The following is a 19,771-nucleotide window of genomic DNA, read 5'->3' on the forward strand; positions in this document are numbered from 1 at the left end:
ACACACACACACACACACACACACACACACACATACACAGCTGCTGTCTTTTCCTCTCCTGCTGACTTCCTGGCTCAATAAATGGGGTGGTTGTCACAGTCGTGTCAGTGCCTCTTGTTGCCAGGAAACAGGCCATGCCTTAATTCAGTGTAAAGTGTGAATAGAGAAGCAGATTGTGGGAACGTTGAGCTAACATCGTTTTTACACAGAAGGGTTCTTGATGTCACAAAGTATGATTTTAACAGCTCCCCCTCGCCAATTTAGAAACAAAATGTTATCTTAAGTAAACTTCTATTTATTGAATGAGGTACATGCTGGTTTCCAATACTCCAATACTTGCACGAGGTAAAACTGCACATACTGCCTGTTTTCTTAATGTATTCACTCTCTCCGTTTCTCCACTCAGGCAATGCAAACGACTTCTTGTACACCAGGCAGGGCCGCAGCCCGGTTATCGGCGGTGTGGATGACACCAAGGAGCTGTCCACCACTCGCAAAGCCTTCACATTGCTCGGTAACAGGCTCGCCCTCACATAGAAAAATCCACCAACATTCAAGTATGTCTGTAAAATGTACACAGTGTAACCCAGTAGTCTAATATATCTTAAGAGAGCTCACACGACTGCTGGTTAACCGGGTTAAAGTATTGTAAAATTAGAAGAAACACTTTGTATTTATAGTTTTCCAGCTCTTTGAATGTGTATGTGTGTGTGTGTGTGTGTGTGTGTGTGTGTGTGTGTGTGTGTGTGTGTGTGTGTGTGTGTGTGTGTGTGTGTGTGTGTGTGTGTGTGTGTGTGTGTGTGTGTGTGTGTGTGTGTGTGTGTGTTTTCCCCTGCAGGTATTAATGAGTCCAATCAGATGGGGTTGTTCCAGGTTTTGGCTGCTATTCTTCATCTGGGAAACGTGGAGATAAAGGACAGAGACTCAGACAGCAGCGTCATTCCTGTGAGGATAATATTAATACTGCATGCAGTTCAGATTGACCGTGAGACAAGATGAAACAGATAGCTTCATATGTGATGGCCTGTATGAGACGGACATCTAAAAATATATGTGTTGGGCCAGTTAGAGCTGAGGAATAAGTCAGTGATGCTTATTTGCGCTACGTGTTTACTTTCAAATGAGGAAATCCATTTTTTCTTAGCTGACATGGTGTTGGGTATTTCCTGGTATTGATTAAGATCTCCTCTTTTCCCTGTAGCCCAACAATCTCCACCTGACGGCGTTCTGCGAGTTGGTGGGCGTGACCTACCAGGACATGACTCAGTGGCTGTGCCACCGGAAGCTGAAGACGGCCACAGAGACGTATATCAAGACCCTGCCCCGCCTGCAGGCCACCAACGCCCGCGATGCGCTGTCAAAACATATCTACGCCAAGCTCTTCAACTGGATCGTGGAGCACGTTAACAAAGCCCTGATCACCAATATCAAACAGCACTCCTTCATCGGGGTCCTCGACATCTACGGGTACGTCTGTGCATCCGCCTGTCTGTGTGGGGTGAATTATCACTCATAGGTTAAGAGACTTCACTGTGCACAACATGGCTAAATACTGTAGTGAAGTAAATTGCTCTGACTTTCCTAGCGGTGTACTAGCACCTTGACTCCTCTGTTCTTCTTCTCAAGGTTTGAGACATTTGAGATCAACAGCTTTGAGCAGTTCTGTATCAACTACGCCAATGAGAAACTCCAGCAGCAGTTCAACATGGTGGGCAGCATGCATTTTACCTCTTGGATTGCACGTTATATTTACAGATATGAAATTGTTTTGTTTCTTTTTAATTGTTTGATGCAAGTATTTAGCTTAATCCCCCACCTGTGTGTGTGTGTGTGTGTGTGTGTGTGTGTGTGTGTGTGTGTGTGTGTGTGTGTGTGTGTGTGTGTGTGTGTGTGTGTGTGTGTGTGTGTGTGTGTGTGTGTGTGTGTGTGTGTGTGTGTGTGTGTGTGTGTGTGTGTGTGTGTGTGTGTGTTTGTACAGCATGTGTTCAAGCTGGAGCAGGAGGAGTACATGAGGGAGCAGATCCCCTGGACTCTGATCGACTTCTACGACAATCAGCCCTGCATCAACCTCATAGAGGCCAAGATGGGCATCCTGGACCTGTTGGACGAGGAGTGCAAGGTACGTTTTTATTCCGTTATTATTCCATTACATTCAGTGGGGGGTTTTTTGTATTGAAAGACACTTAAGATGCAGAGAGAATTGTTGACAGACTCTGTCCAAAAGAATGCATTTTATCCTGCTTTGGTTTGACAAGCATAACAACCAAATAGACTGATCATAAATCTTCTCATCTTTAATCGGTCTTTTAAAGAATGTGCAGTTACATAAGACTTGATGACTTATGAATACTGTTTGTGGAATAAAAACGTTCTCATACATGTAAACAAAGAGTGAAGTAAGTCCGTGCTGCATACTGAGCAGAAGCATGTGGGCTGTGGTGGAACCTCTCAGTGAGAGCCTTCCACTAGTTCACACCTACATTCTGCTTTACATTTTATTTTATTTTTTTTACAGTCAACCTGCCGGTGACTCCCACCACACACTTGACCCGAGTCTCCCAACGCCCACGCTTAATAGTTCACATCAGGGTTCACCTGCAGAAACCCAGCATACAAACAGTGACCACCTTCTAGCGTACACAGTGAAACTGAATGGATGGATCGCGTGTTTTTATTTAGTTGGAGACGCTACACACGCGTAGTAATGTTTGACGGAGCTTTGGTTGAATGTATATGAACTATAAGCGTTATCTGAGTTGATATTCAGGTTGCAGCCGGTGTAGATTAAAGGCAGTGCACTTTCACAGCTCAGCCGGTTCACTAACAATGCTGACTAATCTCTCTGTGGCCCTTCACCGCTGCAAGGTCATTTCACAAGCTGTTGACATTCGAGGTGGTCCACATCGCTAACATAATTGGAATGTAACGCAAACACAACATGGACATTTGGTTTGACTTCTTGGCAAAAGAAATATCAGAAAAGATGTTGTCCTCATGCACTGTGTAACCAGAAAAAAACCCTTTTATAAGAATATCTGAATCTACTTGAAAGTTTGAGTACTTTGTCTTGCAGTGTATTTATAAGCATACATATTGTCTTACCGCGTGTTCTCCGTTTCTCTACCAGATGCCTAAAGGTTCGGATGATTCTTGGGCTCAGAAACTCTACAACACCCACCTGAAGACCTGCTCCCTCTTTGAGAAGCCGCGCATGTCCAACCGCGCTTTCATCATTCAACATTTTGCTGACAAGGTGGGCTTGGTTGTGTTTGCTTAATGTCTGCATATTGTTCGTCATAGTATAAGAGGAGTTAGATTCATTATTTGTGAAAGTTTGACATTCAAATTTGGCTGGAAAACGAATGGCAGGTCCCTTTTGTAGCTCCTCATACAACACTTTGGGACATATTGGCTGCAGTTGCTGCTGCAGTGCTGGAGATATTTTTAGGATGGCTGGAGGACAGATCACTTTTTTTCTAATCATTGTTTTCACTCACTAAAACAGTACTGCGGTGAAATGTTTAGAGTGTGTGTGTGTGTTTGACTCGTGTAATCCACTTTAGTGATCCTTGGAAAATGCCTGATGCAGATATTTCCCATGATGCATTGCATTGAGCTTAGAGCTCAGTGGGAAATGCATCCCACAGTGTTTGGTAAATAAATCATCATCCCACCATGTCTCTTCAATCCATTTCAACCTCATCATTAGCCGGCTTGGTTTTAGCTACTTTTCGGTTTGGATCATAGATGTGTATTCTAGCTTCTGATGGGGTTAAAAATGATTTTTGGACTTGAGCTTGTGGGTTTTCTTTCCTTTTTAATGTCATTGTGTTTCTTTTGTCACTGTGTCTCCATATGTTGTCCATGTATGTTTTGGTTCTGTCCTCATCATGACAACCCTTCCCTGCCAGCAGAAGGTAAACACAGGCGTTCTTACAACGCTGGTCCGCCTGTAGCTCTTCCTTTAGCTCCTTTTTTTCCCCCCTCTTTCATCTTTCCTCCTTCCCTGTCTCACTCGGTCACTGAGGTATCATCACTCTAACAGCGCTGATGAGATTCATTCTTTGGGACATATTGGCTGCAGTTGCTGCTGCAGTGCTGGAGATATTTTTAGGATGGCTGGAGCACAGAATCACTTTTTTTCTAATCATTGTTTTCACTCACTAAAACAGTACTGCCGTGAAATGTTTAGAGTGTGTGTGTGTTTGACTCGTGTAATCCACTTTAGTGTTTCGTATCCTGTGATGAGGTGCTGTACGACGCAGTGTTATTTTTAATGTCTGTTTTAAGAGCCTCAGTATAAGGTTACAGATAAACGGGGTCAAGGACTAATGCAGCTCCCCTGCCATTAAAATGGGATCCTTGGAGATATTTCTGACCAAACATTTGAAAAGATGAATGTTGATGTATTTAAAGGCACTTTGCATCAGGAGTTCATGTCCGTACATGAGCTACTCTGAGGGTTTTACTCTTTGCCTTGGAGCTTGACATAAAACCAATAGATAGAAACATTTAACTTTTTATAAATGTACCCGAATTATTAGAACAGTGAATACACATTTCTTTGGGTCAGATTATTTTGTAAGATCTGCAGGAATGTGATTAGGAAAACAAAAATGCCAGGTAGAGCAGGTAAATCGTAGGGACGCAAAACCGAACCGTAAAGAAACGTACAAACCAAACCGTGAGCTGAACCGAACCGTTGCGTTATTTGATGAGATGCCAGAGACAAAGAAGAGGCAATTATCTGAACATAGGACTACTTGACCGTTAAGTACCCTGCCTTTCATGTATAAATACAGTATAATATAAAATGATCATTCATTATTATCAATCAATCCATCTATATATTTTGGAGGTTGTGAACACACAAAAACCAAATCTGTGGCCCAAAAACTGCAATACCTATCGAACCGTGGGCTTGTTGTGCTGTTGCTCCACCAGTAGAGTGAAATAAAAGACCTGGATAAATCCCAGTGAAATGTCCTCACAGGTATTGTAACACTAACTGCTCTCTTGTTGTTGGGCAGGTGGAGTACCAATGTGACGGGTTCCTGGAGAAGAACAAGGACACAGTGAACGAAGAACAGATCAATGTGCTGAAGGCCAGCAAGGTGAGCAGTACAGACGCACACCTACGTTACATTTATATATACATGTATAATCAGTCAAAAGCAGATCCTAACTGGATTCATGTGCAGAGAGCCATTTGAACACATCAATGTACGTCCACTGAGATCAAAGCCAAGAAGCCTGCCGCTCATGGAGAGCTGGTGCACCTGGTCTGTGTGTGAAAAATAGACGATTGTTTAGTGACCCAAAGTCCCACCTGAAGGCTCAGGGATGCAGCGCCCTCCTCTGGCCATGTGGAGGTAGTGTTGATGCCAGAAGTGATGACAAATGCCCCATCCAGGAGATTTATGGCCACAGAGGTTGAGGTTTTATTTGTACATCACAGACAACGCTAAACACACTCACACAGTGAGTCAGGTCATTGGCTAAACATGGCCCACAGAGGATAAAGATGATTTTGGTTCATTATTACGATATCAATATGTTATTATGATATATTTTGCTACATATTGCACCCGCTAGTTTGTCCAAATATATTTAAATAGCTTTCAGAAAGGCATGACTAAACCTAAATAAGTTTATGTAGTAACAGTAGTAATACTGTACACATTTTGCAAACTTCCATGGATCCTTATGATAAACGATCTTTGATTTACTAGTTTTGTCAAACACGGACATCACAACAACCTTGTGATAAAGATTATTTTTGCTTTCAAAATGTCTTAAAGAGTTGATTCCACAGTTTTTCAAATGATCATTATTACATTTTTGGGAACAAAACTCTACAAACATGCACACGTTCTATTAAACCTAACTTAGCCAGATCACCCCCGAAGTGTGTGTGTGTGTGTGTGTGTGTGTGTGTGTGTGTGTGTGTGTGTGTGTGTGTGTGTGTGTGTGTGTGTGTGTGTGTGTGTGTGTGTGTGTGTGTGTGTGTGTCAAAAAGCCATTAAATCTTCATTGCTGTTTTGATGCACATACACACACACACACACAAGCTATGATGTAGTGTGTTTGTCCAAAATGCTTTAAGTGACCATCGACTGTTCTCTTATAGACTTCATCAAGAACAGAATTGGGTAAGGGTTGAAATACTGTCTGCTCTAACCTCTAACACGATCACTTAACACACACACACACACCCACACACACATACTCATGGATGTAAAGTCTGAATGTTGCCATGGAAATCAGGGAGATTTAAACAATTGGGATTAAATGGTAATGAGCTCTTTAAGAGATTTAGTCCAATTAACTTTAGTTTTACTTCCCTGTTAAGCTTATCCCATCAGTGTGTGTGGGTGTGTGTGTGTGAGATTGTGTGTGTGTGTGTGTGTGTGTGTGTGTGAGTGAGAATGCACATTTTTTCCAGCTAGCTGACTGTTCGCTCATACCATGAGGAGATGTAAAATGTCTCTTAAACTGGTCAACATTTAGCAGCGAACTGTTTTCATTGCATCACCGTCTGTTTTTTTGTGATTTCCCTTTAACGTTTAGACGAACAGAGAAATTCTCGGGTGATGTGTTTTGTAAGATCCTGCTGTTGATAGCCCTTCAACTGTCAAGACAGTTAAAGGAAATTCTGGTTCATTACAACTTGGGTCTTATTTGCAGAGTCTTGGCCATTGTCTTTTTCAGTATTGATAAAATGGGACTCGCCAAAGTCATTTCTGAGATCTGGTAACGGCAGCGTTTCCCCTACCATGTTATGTAAACATGTAAACAAGCTAACAATTTAGCCAAATTATCAAAACCACTTCGGTTATCTAAACCCAAAGTAAGCACACCTGAAAATGTTGCTAATAGTCCTTCATTGCACAGTACACATTCTGTGTGTACTCGCCAGTACAGTGAGTCCATGTTGAAACAGGAAGTCCATTTATAAACTGCGATAAAAATGTACATTTTACCTTTCGTCTTCGTTTTCTCTCCTAAATAAATTCGGCTAATTTGGGGGTTTGTTTAAAACCTGCAATCGTCTCATCGTCGCACACGTGTCCTGCCGCAGTGGACTTATTTTTTTTAGCTGTGTCACTTAAATACCGGATCTTAGCAATTGGCCCAAAACTCTGTAAAGAAAATCCAGGTTGTATAAAACAGGAACTTCCGTTCAAGTGTATGCCGTTAAATACTCCAGCGTTGTAATGCTTTCAAAGAGCACCCGCATGGCTCAAAACTGCATCGTGGCTCTCGCATTCATGCAGACGAATGCTTGCGAGTCTAATCAATACGGTGCATTCGAGAAAATGCCTGATGCAGATATTTCCCATGATGCATTGCATTGAGCTTAGAGCTCAGTGGGAAATGCATCCCACAGTGTTTGGTAAATAAATCATCATCCCACCATGTCTCTTCAATCCATTTCAACCTCATCATTAGCCGGCCTGGTTTTAGCTACTTTTCGGTTTGGATCATAGATGTGTATTCTAGCTTCTGATGGGGTTAAAAATGATTTTTGGACTTGAGCTTGTGGGTTTTCTTTCCTTTTTAATGTCATTGTGTTTCTTTTGTCACTGTGTCTCCATATGTTGTCCATGTATGTTTTGGTTCTGTCCTCATCATGACAACCCTTCCCTGCCAGCAGAAGGTAAACACAGGCGTTCTTACAACGCTGGTCCGCCTGTAGCTCTTCCTTTAGCTCCTTTTTTTCCCCCCTCTTTCATCTTTCCTCCTTCCCTGTCTCACTCGGTCACTGAGGTATCATCACTCTAACAGCGCTGATGAGATTCAAGTTATGCGCGTGTGTGTCTTTGTTTGCTGCATGGGGAGCACTAGAGGCACTCTGAGAGGAGAAAAGAGGGCTGGACATAAAACCACGGGACAAAGGATGGAGGATATTTTTATGTTTTCAGAGTAGAGTCTTTGTGGCCGTGGCTGTCCAGATTATCCTGCTTAATGACGCTGGTGCAGAGGAGCAGCATGGCAGCGCTCTGAGCTCAGCAGGAGGAGCTGAAGCTGCACATAACACAGCATCCTCCTCATATAACCTCAGTGTTATATGGAACATGATGCCTTTGTGTGTATCATACATGATTTATGTCGTAACGCCATGGCGAGATAACGCCATGCAGTCATATATGGCCACTGCATACTTTCATATATGACAAAACTTAACCTTTCGTTTCTTTTTATTGGATTTTTTAAAACATTGTAACACCTCTCTGACTGGGAATACGTTTAACAAACACTCATCAACAAAATCAATCTACTCACTCATCTACTCCAACCATCCGGCAGAGTTTCTGCTGTCTTTGTGTGAAAATGTTGAGATGAATTAACTCTCATGTCAAACCATCTCTGCAGTTGAATACTAGACTAGATAACTTGATTGCTTTTTAAATAATAAACTGAAGTCATCAACATCGTGCTTTTCGACACTCAAGTGAATTCATGAAGGCTTGTGGCAAATGAAGGCTGTCGTTATGCTTTGTAAGGCTTGATGCGATAGGTAAGAGAAATGCATACGCATGCCGGGAACTGTAAAACGAGGCTGTTAGAAACATTTATCGCTCATAAATATGTTTTGTATTTGCACTAAAGCTTAATTTAACAGTACATCCAGAGCGAAATGCTTTGTGGATAACCTACTTTTCAGTAAATCAATATTCCCCTGCAGTGTGTCTCATGCTGCCATCAGCTGCTCTGTTTGACTGTAAGCGGGCTGCTTTCCACAGTTTCACCTGCTGGTGGAGCTGTTCAAGGACGGGGAGAAAGCCACCAGTCCCACTGGTCAGGTCTCCGGCACCGGAGGCCGGACCCGCCTCAGCATCAAACCTGACAAGGGCCGTGAAAAGAGCAGCAAGGAGCACAAGAAGACCGTTGGCTGCCAGGTTGATATCTCTTTTCAGTGTTTTTGTTCTGTGGACTGATGCAGTTACATGCATACTCAGTGGAGGTGTTTACACAGGCGCTCGGTCCGATCTAACTGGACAAAGTGAGATCAGATCCAGCACATTTTGGTAGATATCAGATCACATTGAATATATATTAGATGCCCTGTTTACCCACATGTCTTTTCTCGTCCAAATTCATTGTCAAGCGTTTGTTTTTATTGCTGCCAGTTGTGACTTGCAGCTACATAACAATTGGGAAAGAATGACTACTTGAAGTTTCCGTTGGTTTGGAGGGATATCAATTATTTCTTAATCTGTTCTGATTGTTTTTAAATCAATTATATTGCAGAAAACAACAGCATGTGTTCGTAATGATGATTATCCAAAGCTGCATTTTACACTTGAAAATGATGCTGATGATCGTCTTCTCTTGTAGTTTCGTAACTCGCTGCAAATGCTGATGGGTACTTTGAACGCAACAACCCCGCACTATGTACGGTGCATCAAACCCAATGACTTCAAGCTGGCCTTCACGTGAGTCTTCCTCTTCTTTATTTATGAATTGTTGTATCTCATATTCTCTAAGCCGCCATCTTAGCTCAAGTGTAATTTATAGAAGCCATATTTACTGTTGTTATTTGATGTTGGCAGGTTTGACCCGAAACGTGCGGTGCAGCAGCTCAGAGCCTGTGGTGTCCTGGAAACCATCCGCATCTCTGCTGCAGGTTTCCCATCCAGGTACTGATGCATCTGTTCCCCGTACACTGTCTCGTGTTGGATACGTGTTGTGTCCTTAAAAGAGTTTTTAAAGTTTCCGAGCAGAAGGCAAATGCAAATTGACCCTACATGTAAGAGTCTGCTGTACAATTAAGTCTGAATACATCCTCACAACAATGCAGCCAGCCAGCCAGCTCGGCGCAGGATTGATTTGATTTGTGTCTTTGTTGTCTATCAACGCTCAATTTGTGCAAATGATTAGATGTAGAGGAGACTGTTTTGTCTAGCCTCCCGCACAGGATTTCAGTCTGGCTTTACTTACTGGTCTCCTTAATACATATCAGATAAATATTGATTCTGACCGTAGGATTTGAGCAGAACCTTAAAAAAAAAAGCATTTTCGCATGAGAAAACCGATTTTAGTTAGAATGAATCCCCTTACAGGTCATGTGTTATATATCATAACAATTTTACAACTTGACACCACCAACATGCCTTGCATTATGTGGTCGTGAGTATTTTTCTTTGCAGAAAGCCAAGCAGCAAAGTAAACCTGGTTCCCTCTTTGCAAATTGACTTTGCTGAAAGAATGCACTTGATTGAACAAACAGCAAATGAATCGAATGTTTACGTCGTGGTTAACTTTCTTTGTGTGTGTGTCTCAGATGGACGTACCAGGAGTTCTTCAGCCGTTACAGAGTGCTGATGAAGCAGAAGGACGTGTTAGCTGACAAGAAGTTGACCTGCAAAAATGTTCTGGAGCAACTGGTGCAGGTCAGGCTGTCTGGGTTTTTACCTCGCCTTCATTCTTAACAAGGAAAAATAATGGTTATAATATGATTTGCATTGTTTACGGCACCTATACATTTAGCTTTAGAGTCCTTTGTTCTGCTCCTTTACCCTTCTAAGCAAACAGTGGTCTCACAGAGTAAATCTGTCCCTTCTTTGGTCCATCTAATCACCGTCTTACTCCTGATCTCTGCTGCTGTCTTCCTTCAGGACCAGGACAAATACCAGTTTGGTAAGACCAAGATCTTCTTCAGGGCCGGCCAGGTTGCCTACCTGGAGAAGTTGAGGTCGGAGAAGTTGCGTGCTGCCTGCGTTCGCATCCAGAAAACCATTCGCTGCTGGCTGGCGCGCAAGAAGTATCTGCGCAAGCGCAGCTCTGCCATCACCATCCAGAGGTTCACCAGAGGATACCAGGCTCGCTGGTGAGTCAGCTGAACTCCCTTCAGCCATTAAAACAGAACAATGACATGCGAACGAACACATTTGATTCCTTCTTACGGATTGTTTTAAAAGACGACGCTGGGTAAAACTATTTGTTTTGATTATTGCAGTTAAATTAGTCGCAGGATGAAATAGCTGAGGTCTAAAGTTGTGTTCAAGGCTTAGTTGAGACCTGTTTATCTCTGGTCTCCTCAGCCTGGCCAAGTTCATGCGTCGCACGCAGGCGGCCACCATTATCCAGAAGTACCAGCGGATGTGCGTGGAGAAGAAACGCTACAGACAGAAGCAGGCTGCCGCTCTGGTCATGCAGACGATCCTCAGAGCGTACATGGCCCGGCAGAAGTACCAGGCGGTAAGACACAAATCACAAAATGCTGCAAAATGAATTCAACCTAACCGATTATTAAATCCTAAGATCCAGCTTTCTCACAAGAACAATTCAACTAAACATTTGTTATTCTTATAGTTCAGTTATAGTCCTACTCTGGCTTACTCACTCGCTTCTACAAAATACTGTAACAAGCAAATCACACCCTTTGCAAGTGTGACTATTTCAGAAAGGAACAGATAGATATATCTATAATATATATTTACTGTACGTAATTATACCCACATGGGCTCTTATCACTCTTTCTGCTTCTCCTTTGCTGTTTCCGTTTCCGTCTGAAGTTACGGCGAGAGCACAAGGCGGTGATCATTCAGAAGCGCGTCCGCGGCTGGCTGGCTCGGTGCTGGTACAAGCGCTGCCTCGTCTCCATCGTCTACCTGCAGTGCTGCTTCCGCAGGATGAAGGCCAGGCGCGAGCTGAAGAAGCTGAAGATCGAGGCTCGCTCAGTGCAACACCTCAAGAAGCTCAACAAAGGCATGGAGAACAAGATCATGCAGCTGCAGAGGAAAATCGACGAGCAGGTGAGGGATTTCCCCCAATTTTTTTTTTGTCTTCATGTATTGATTTATTTTGTCATGCGGGTGTTTGACTTGCCTGTTTTTATGATCCGTCCCATGCCTCCAGAAAGAGGATAAACGGTTGATCAACGAGAGGCTAGTCGGTCTGGAGACCACCTACACAACAGAGAGCGAGCGGATGCGTGGCGAGCTGAGCCGGCTGCGCGGGGTGGAGGAGGACGCCAAGAACAAAGGCAACCAGGTGTCCTCGCTGCTGGAGGAGCTGGAGAAGCTGAGGAAGGAGCTGAGTTCCACACAGAAGGAGAAGAAGACCATCGAGGACTGGGCGCAAACCTACAGGAACGAAATGGAGACGGTAAGACGGGATCCACATCTGTACCCGTAGACCTGTAGTGGTCCTGGTCCTCCATCTCGTAGATCTGGAGATGCGTTTTTCTCAATTTTCTAGATTTCAAGGGAAATTCACTTTTTGCTTACATACTCTCCTTAAAGCCTCTCCTGTCTTCTCTCCTCAACTTAGTTTCCAGCTTTTAGTGAGACTGTCGCGCTCAAAAGTCAATTTGAAGTCAGTTGCTCCAGATTAGTACAATGTCCCATAGTTTCCTTGAAATGTATGTATGTATATATATATATATATATATATATCACAAAATATATTTTTTGGCTTAAATATGCATATCGGCACCAGAGGAAAAACGTTTTTCCCCAATTTAGGAGCCAAATCGAACCAGTGTGAAATGGGCACATGGTGGGGTCAGAGGGCACAGTTGCCCCGGGGCAGGTGAGCACAAGAGATAGAGTAGTGTGCTAGTGAGGTAGCTACTGAACTGTGTGTGTGTGTGTGTGTGTACTCTGTTTTTTCTTTCTTTTGCTGTGTTTCTGTCTAGTATTGTCTGTTTTTTGTCTTCAAATAACCCGGGGAGCATCTTTTAAGAGTTAGGAGTTACAGTAATGTGTTAGATGTGGAAAATAAATGGATCAGTCACATTTAGTTCTGGAGAATGAACTTCAGATATTTCATGTTGAAGATGCTGACCTTGCTTTGCACAACATGTTAGTTACGGATCATTTGTTAATGTGTGTGTTTCTGTTTGTGTGTGTGTGTAGATGGTCTCGGAGCTGAAGGAGCAGAATGGCTCGCTGAAGAAAGAGAAGGACGACTTGAACAGGTCGATTCAGGAACAGAGTCAGCAGATGACAGGTATGAAAACGTCACCGCCTAAATCATCCATCTAGTCATACAGAAAGGCGTAAATGTCTCCTAAACCATACAGCGTGTTTCTTCATGACTCTTCAGAGAAAATGGCCCGTGCGATATCAGAGGAGACTCAGCAGCTGAAGACCGATCTGAACGAGGAGCGATCTCGCTACCAGAATCTCCTGACAGAACACCGCCGCCTCGAGGAGAAACACGACGACCTGAAGGAGGAGATGGTTTCCTCGGTGAGGAGCACATGCACGCGCCCAGTCAATACTTATGAGATGTTTAACTCGCATATGAACATCATTTGACATCAAATGGTTTGTGATAGTCAGCACTTAGCTGGCACTTACAGTCTGAAGGCGCAGCGGTGCGAACTCCAGTCTAAATGAGAGGTTTATTTTCTCTCTCATCTGTAGAACGTCTCAAAGCCTGGCCACAGGAGAACAGATTCCACCCACAGCAGCAACGGATCAGAGTACACGTACAACTCCGAGTACGCCGAGTTGGAAGAAGGTTCCCGTGCCGCTGAAGTAAGATCGTTGGCATTAAGTACACATTTAATAAGAGGGAACATCCAGAGATATGGTTTCTACTGTTAGTTGCTGATGTTAAAGTGGCCGTTTCATTTTAAACGCATTTAAACGTCGCCATTTAGATACTTTTCACGGGGCATGTGCTCTGTCCTCACATTTCTTTGTCCTGCAGGATGTGACCCGAGGAATCGACACCTCGCTGACCCTCAAGCTGCAGAAACGTTTAACAGAACTGGAGCAAGAAAAGCAGTCGCTGCGCAACGAACTGGAAAACAAGGAGGACCAGTTCCAGCGGGCTAGAGCCAGGGTACCGACACCCACACTGGGCTCTGACATATATCATATTATCAATATCTGTTATATTAACAAAAGATATAACACTTGTACAACACCTAGTTATAAGCCTAATTTAAGTGTGTTAACACTAAAGGATTGTAAACCTACAGTAATGCTTGTATAGAACCGAATAAAAGCTTTCTAAAGCCAAAATATACATCCGTAAGCCTTTAATAACCCAGTGGAAGGAGTCATAAAAAGTGTAAAAACAATGACTTATTTGTCCTATTCTTATCAGGCCCTGTTCTTATTCTGTCTTGTGTCAATAACAGAGTTTGTCTTTGTCTTGTTTCAGGATGACGTTGAGTTTAAAAAGGCTCGTGGGGCAGAGCTGGAGTACGAGTCCCTTAAGGTAAGCTATGAGAGCAGTTTAAAGTAGAAATGCTGGCACATGTGTTCTCGCTGTTTCCAGATAATGACTTGATCCAAAGCCAGACATCTTCTTTTATTAGTGTTTCCGTAGCTCCAGAAAGCCTCCTTTGCCACTAGTTGTCATAACTATGACCCCCCCGTCACTGACTTTTTTTTTTTTCTTCTCAGCGTCAGGAGCTGGATTCGGAGAACAAGAAACTGAAACATGATCTGGTGGAGATTAGGCAAAGCCTGCTGGGTAAAGCAACTACTGGTGCTGGGGCCCCGGGCTCCCCAGCTTACAAGGTGGTCTTGGAGCAGCTCAACGCCTCCTGCGAGGAACTGGAGGTCCGTAAGGAGGAGGTGCTGATCCTGCGCTCCCAGCTGGTCAGCCAGAAGGAAGCCATGCACCACAAGGTAGAAGAGCATTTAACGGTCTCTGTTTCCTCTGTGCTTAAAGAGTTCATCACCACTGCTCAACTGGAAATGATCCAAAGATCTTGAAGAGCCTACTATATGGCTCTGTGGTCACATGGTGCTGTTGTTCGTTCACAAAATGAAGCTAGATTTTGGTGGATGTCTCCTGCTTGATTGCATCCACCTTCTCACATTTGTGTGTTGTGTTTTCACCGGTGTCTGCTTCTGTTTGTCTCATTTGTTAGCACAATGTCCCAAAACACGACTAATGGTTCAGGCCAAATCTCTAACGGCCTAAAGATGACTTGAACATTACTTGATTGACATTTAAACTCTAGTTAGTTGGTGATTTAGGTCAAATCCCATTATTATTTACACTGTATGTCGATATTGTTTTCACTGCACCGTCAGTGTCTAACTCTCCTGTCTCCACCTTCTCTCCTCCATCCACGCTTTCCCACAGGATGAGAAGGTACAGTTTAAAAACTGCATCATGCATGAGTTTCACACTTTTTTCAAAGTGGGTGTTGCATGTAAAACCTCCGTAGGTAAGAAATCTGATCCAGAAATCCATTTTATATTTCATCTCAGTGATGGCAAGCAGCAGCACCGCTCTGTGCTGCTCTTAGCACCGCTGCAAGGAGAAATGTTAAAGTAACTTAAAGTTTACTCATAGATACTTGAAACAGCTGTATTTCTGGTGGTCGTTCAATGGTGGAGGTTTCTTACTTTGCACTAGCAGCTGCTCAAATATGGCTTCTTCTAGTGGGTTTCATAGAGAGTTTAGTGTAAGAAAAGGTTTCATAACATCAACTATAAACTTCAGTACCGAAAGATTAAAGAAAACAATCTTGCTCTTTTTCATCTGCCACCACCAATATTCCTTTTTCCACCATCACATGATAAAGGAAACTCCTGAAATGCTTCGAACATTAAACTAATGACATGTAACGGTGTGAGGAGCATTCACGGGTAAGTGGTCCCTCCAAAGTGTGACAACTATTTGCACTGGAACCATAACAGGTGACCAAATTATTGTCAAAACGAGAAACCCAAAAGTGAAGCTGTAACATAAAATCACAGAGGAAACACAAGATCAGTATTCTTACTTTAAGAGGCTTTACACACACACACACACACACACACACACACACACACACTGTCCCCTCCAGGCTGGAGTTTGATGAGCTCATCTGTCAAGTCCTTTGTCTGTGTGAATGAATGCAGTTATGGACTGTTTGTTTCACTAAAAGTCACTTAGAGCTCTGCTCATCAGCAGCTTTTACAGCAGCCATTTTCCATTTGTTCTTGTGAACACTGTCTGTGATACACTCACAACCCGCGGACGGATGTCACTACGAAACTAAAACCCTCTGCGAGTTGAATTTGAAATGGCAGCCTGTACATTTCTGTTCATACAAAGGCAACAGACAAGGGGGGCTCACTTCACAGTGCTGAGCAGTGGTGACTACTTGTGTCTGTACTTAGTGATCGTAGGTTTAGAATTATTCATGTTGCTCACTAAAGAAATAAACGCATTATGCTGCAGCTACATAGATGCACAGATATGCTGGTTCCCATGGTCCATGCTAACCTGTCTTCATATCAAACGGTCACATTTTGATCCCAAGGGACCTAAACCCCTCGTTACTTATCAGCTGATGCTCAGCACCTCTTGTCTCTTGAAAGCTTTAAAAAAAGAAAAGCCACCGCTGTGAAGTGACGTTCCCTGTAGATAGACGGCTGACGCCGAGGCGTCACTTGATGGCTTGTCACCGTTTCATCCCGAGGCTCCCACTGGCTGATGATTGTCAGAGTGAAAGGACAGTCGTAGCCAGCAGCTATAGTGATGCTGGCAGGGAGTCGACAGCGCACATGCTGCATTCATGAAACCATCGATCCGCTCGTCTTCATTCATACACCACCTACACCGTATGAAACGGCTTCACGGTGCTGCTTGGCTAAAGCGGTTGCAGCAGCCAGGTGGCTCTTTTAAATGCGGTGTAAGTCTTTCTCATTTATCCCCCGTTTCCTTTATTTACCTTTTCTGTAGGAGACCATGACCGAGCCTTCTGTCTATGTCGAGGATGTGTCCAAACTGAAGGACGCTGGTGAACTCAAGCAAGCGTACATGGGCATCAAAGACACCAACAGGTACTTTGGTACAGCCAGTTCTCCTCCAGGCCTCCAGGCTCTCCACATTCATCAACGTTGAATTCACTCTAAAGCAACCCGAGCACAACATTTGTATCTCACTGAGCTCTCGCTCCATTCTTGATATCGGCGTGAAATATGTGCAAGAAATGTGTGTTTGTGAACACTGCCTTGTCCTGTGCAGATCTCCTAGGTTCACGCGTAAGCCGTTGGAAGTCAGTGACCTCCTGAGTAGGCTGAGGTAACCAATGAGACGTGGCCTATGCATCATGGAACAGAGCATGCATGGCCACACGCTGATGCCAAACCCGAGTCGAAAATGTTTACTGATATTACCGAAGCGGAAACCGCCGACTCTACGTTGTAGTGCTGATGAAAGCTTGGGTAGCTTTGCGCGGCGTTTTCTGGCCCTAACTGCATGTGGAATAATGCAGCAGCTCTAGTTACAGTTAAAGGTCTTACTTGTGCTCTTAACAGACCGTGTTCACCAGTGTTCAAGGAATGTGTGCTTGGCTTTTGGATTCAAGTTTTAGGATTTATAGGCCTGCATGGGATTCAATGAATCAGCATGTACAAGAGCAGAGTCTCTTAAACGGAAGGTAGTTTCTGTTTGAGCGCCAAACAAAGATACAAGGATTGTTTTCAAAAGCTCCGGTCTGTTTTTGGAGATGCTGCAGAACTCTTATGTTCACAGTGCAGTGTTTACAAAATATGCGGCATGAAAGCATGGACATGTCTGAGCTAAAAAAGGTGTATATATGTAATCTTCTGTTGTAGTTTAACCTTTATTAACACATGGATTTACAACCCAACTTCCTCCTACACTGACTTTTCAGCAGTGATGGGTTGGCTGTCGCTGTGGGAAGCCTCCTGTCTCAGCTTTATGGAATGAGTTTGGCCTAAATCCTGCATGAAAGCCCACTCGTTTTCTTTGTTTGTTGAAGCAGAGATGCACAGCACACTTTGAATGAATTGGATGTTGATGCGACAACATTACTATACTTATATAATACACTTAAAGTTACCGTGTTGAGGGAAACTCTTCACATTGTTACTTATCAAAGTGGGCCAAACCTCTGCGCTGTGCATCTCTGCCGTTCTACCTTTTTCTTCCATGTTGCTCCCTTTGTTGCCTTCTTTGTTCACACACTGACATACGAGTGTACAGTGGAGAGTATTTAATACACAGCAGGCTACATTTAGACAATTAAGGACTTCACCACTGTTGCCATCAGCAGCGCCGTAAAACCTGAATCTGTGGGTATCACAGTGTTGGAAGTAATTACATTTACAGATCACAGTCCAAATCCTGATGGCATAGAAAGTTTCCACTTTTAGTTTGGTGGTTAAATCATATAAATTAAAGCTACTAAGAGGAACCTTTTTTTTGTTTTGATTTTGGCGGTGCCTGTGGATTAAAGTGGTAGAATTTCCGAGTCTCATTTGAACGCAGCAGGGTACGACAGTGGCTGGAGGCTTGTGTGCTGATGTATCTCATGTAGAGGCATCGGCATTAAATTGAGACCGTTTCATTACACGTTCCTCGTAGTAACTTTAAAAGGTAGATGTGACACAGGTTTTTTTTCTCCACAGTCACATTCAGTAACTCCACATAACATTGCATCATATTGCACAGTGTTTTTACATGCACACATGCAGACGTCTCAGATAAGGAGAAGAAGGCGTATTACTGTTGTCTTGCACATCTCTTTCCAACCAAACCATCCCGCATTTTCCTTTTTTGTCATTGTGTTGTTCGTGTTCCTTTTGTGTTTTGTTTGTCGGTCAGATCTGCCGCTCCAGACTTCCATAAGCTGAATGAGGACGGAGAGCTGTGGCTGGTTAATCAGGGCTTAAAGGAAACCATCAGGTGGAACTGTGTTTTTTAACACAAGTGTCATTTCTTTTTTAGCATGATACGTTTGCCTTTTCACAGGAAAGAATGTGTGCTGCTGTTCTTCTTCATGCACCTCTTCTCTCGCTCTCACGCTTTATCAACCGTTTCTCTCGCGTCTTTGAATTTATTCACAGGACATGTAGTAGTTGTTGTTATTTAGGACTCCTCCAGACTAATAGGAACAGCTTCTCTAAGCCTAATTTATGTGTTATGCATTTGGCCCCAGACCTCATTAGATGGGCCCTATGTGGGTAGTTTTAGTGTTGTGTTATAGAGTTAGCATATCATGTATTCTACCTGGGTTCTTAATGGATCGTCATTTATTTAAGGTTTTGGTTTGATTTTCCCATTTTATTTATAACAAAGTGCTTCAGAATTTGTCTTCATTCTGCCACTAACCTTGTTTTACTCACTTATAATGACAGTCTGTAAAATATCTCAGCTTCTTGTAAAATATTAACGTTAACATTCACTGCAGAGCTCGCTGAGTTTTTTTGCATCGTGCAATGCTTTTATGCCGTCAGCTGGATTAGATTTGCTAACTGATCAGTCGTGTTTTATTTCTAACGTCTTATGTATAAGTAGTTGAAACACAGCGAGAAAACAAACCTTGTTTCTGACATTTAACACGATTCCTAAGAATTGTTCACTAACACATTACTTTCTGCAAAGCTTATTCCTTTCCTTGCGAATGTCTTTTTTTGAATTACACAAGGGGAGAAGAACCTGAGAATCTTTCTGAGCATTAAGACAGCCATTTACATTTTAGCAGTAGTAATAAGTGAAAGTCTCACTGGATCACTTATTGCCGTTCACTTATTGCCATATAACTTGTATAACTGACAGAGTTTGGCGTTACCAAACTAGAATGAAGAGATCCATGAACAGTTTGGGGAAGCAGATCCTAAACCCTCCGAAGCAACAAACTCGATCAGCTCTACCTTGCCACGCCTGACCTCTGACCACAGAGTTGGCTCAGCTCAATTTTTAAAGAAAGTGAAGCTTAGTGAGTCAGCAGATTTAAAGTATGTGTTCAGAGAGGCTGGACTCTGGGCTGCTGGTAGTGTCTGCACAGCATGCTGCTGTCCTGCGTCACCGGAAAAAAAAGAAGAAAAAAAAA

At 43.1% G+C, this 19,771-nt stretch overlaps 1 protein-coding gene across 3 annotated transcripts in view; it reads left to right on the plus strand.

The window, feature by feature from the left end:
* myo5aa (myosin VAa) overlaps window positions 1-19,771 on the plus strand; it is a gene marked incomplete at its 5' end in the record, with an annotated part of 41,858 nt that overhangs the window by 17,053 nt on the left and 5,034 nt on the right. For 2 of the 3 annotated variants that reach the window (XM_079161679.1, XM_079161680.1), the window contains 24 exons: window positions 407-514; window positions 839-945; window positions 1,202-1,467; window positions 1,627-1,708; window positions 1,979-2,119; window positions 3,128-3,253; window positions 5,031-5,114; window positions 8,748-8,903; window positions 9,343-9,440; window positions 9,558-9,644; window positions 10,289-10,397; window positions 10,623-10,834; window positions 11,049-11,205; window positions 11,523-11,762; window positions 11,866-12,114; window positions 12,867-12,960; window positions 13,057-13,202; window positions 13,380-13,493; window positions 13,669-13,803; window positions 14,128-14,184; window positions 14,373-14,600; window positions 16,654-16,754; window positions 16,939-16,995; window positions 18,544-18,624. In XM_079161679.1, the coding sequence (XP_079017805.1) occupies window positions 407-514; window positions 839-945; window positions 1,202-1,467; window positions 1,627-1,708; window positions 1,979-2,119; window positions 3,128-3,253; window positions 5,031-5,114; window positions 8,748-8,903; window positions 9,343-9,440; window positions 9,558-9,644; window positions 10,289-10,397; window positions 10,623-10,834; window positions 11,049-11,205; window positions 11,523-11,762; window positions 11,866-12,114; window positions 12,867-12,960; window positions 13,057-13,202; window positions 13,380-13,493; window positions 13,669-13,803; window positions 14,128-14,184; window positions 14,373-14,600; window positions 16,654-16,754; window positions 16,939-16,995; window positions 18,544-18,624 (3,235 nt within the window). Of the gene's footprint in view, window positions 1-406; window positions 515-838; window positions 946-1,201; window positions 1,468-1,626; window positions 1,709-1,978; window positions 2,120-3,127; window positions 3,254-5,030; window positions 5,115-8,747; window positions 8,904-9,342; window positions 9,441-9,557; window positions 9,645-10,288; window positions 10,398-10,622; window positions 10,835-11,048; window positions 11,206-11,522; window positions 11,763-11,865; window positions 12,115-12,866; window positions 12,961-13,056; window positions 13,203-13,379; window positions 13,494-13,668; window positions 13,804-14,127; window positions 14,185-14,372; window positions 14,601-15,063; window positions 15,073-16,653; window positions 16,755-16,938; window positions 16,996-18,543; window positions 18,625-19,771 lie in introns of all 3 variants that reach the window. The other variant, XM_079161681.1, reaches the window with a different exon arrangement.

The sequence above is a fragment of the Pholis gunnellus genome, assembly GCF_910591455.1.
Source record: "Pholis gunnellus genome assembly, chromosome: 1".
Classification (NCBI taxonomy): Eukaryota; Metazoa; Chordata; class Actinopteri; order Perciformes; family Pholidae; genus Pholis; species Pholis gunnellus.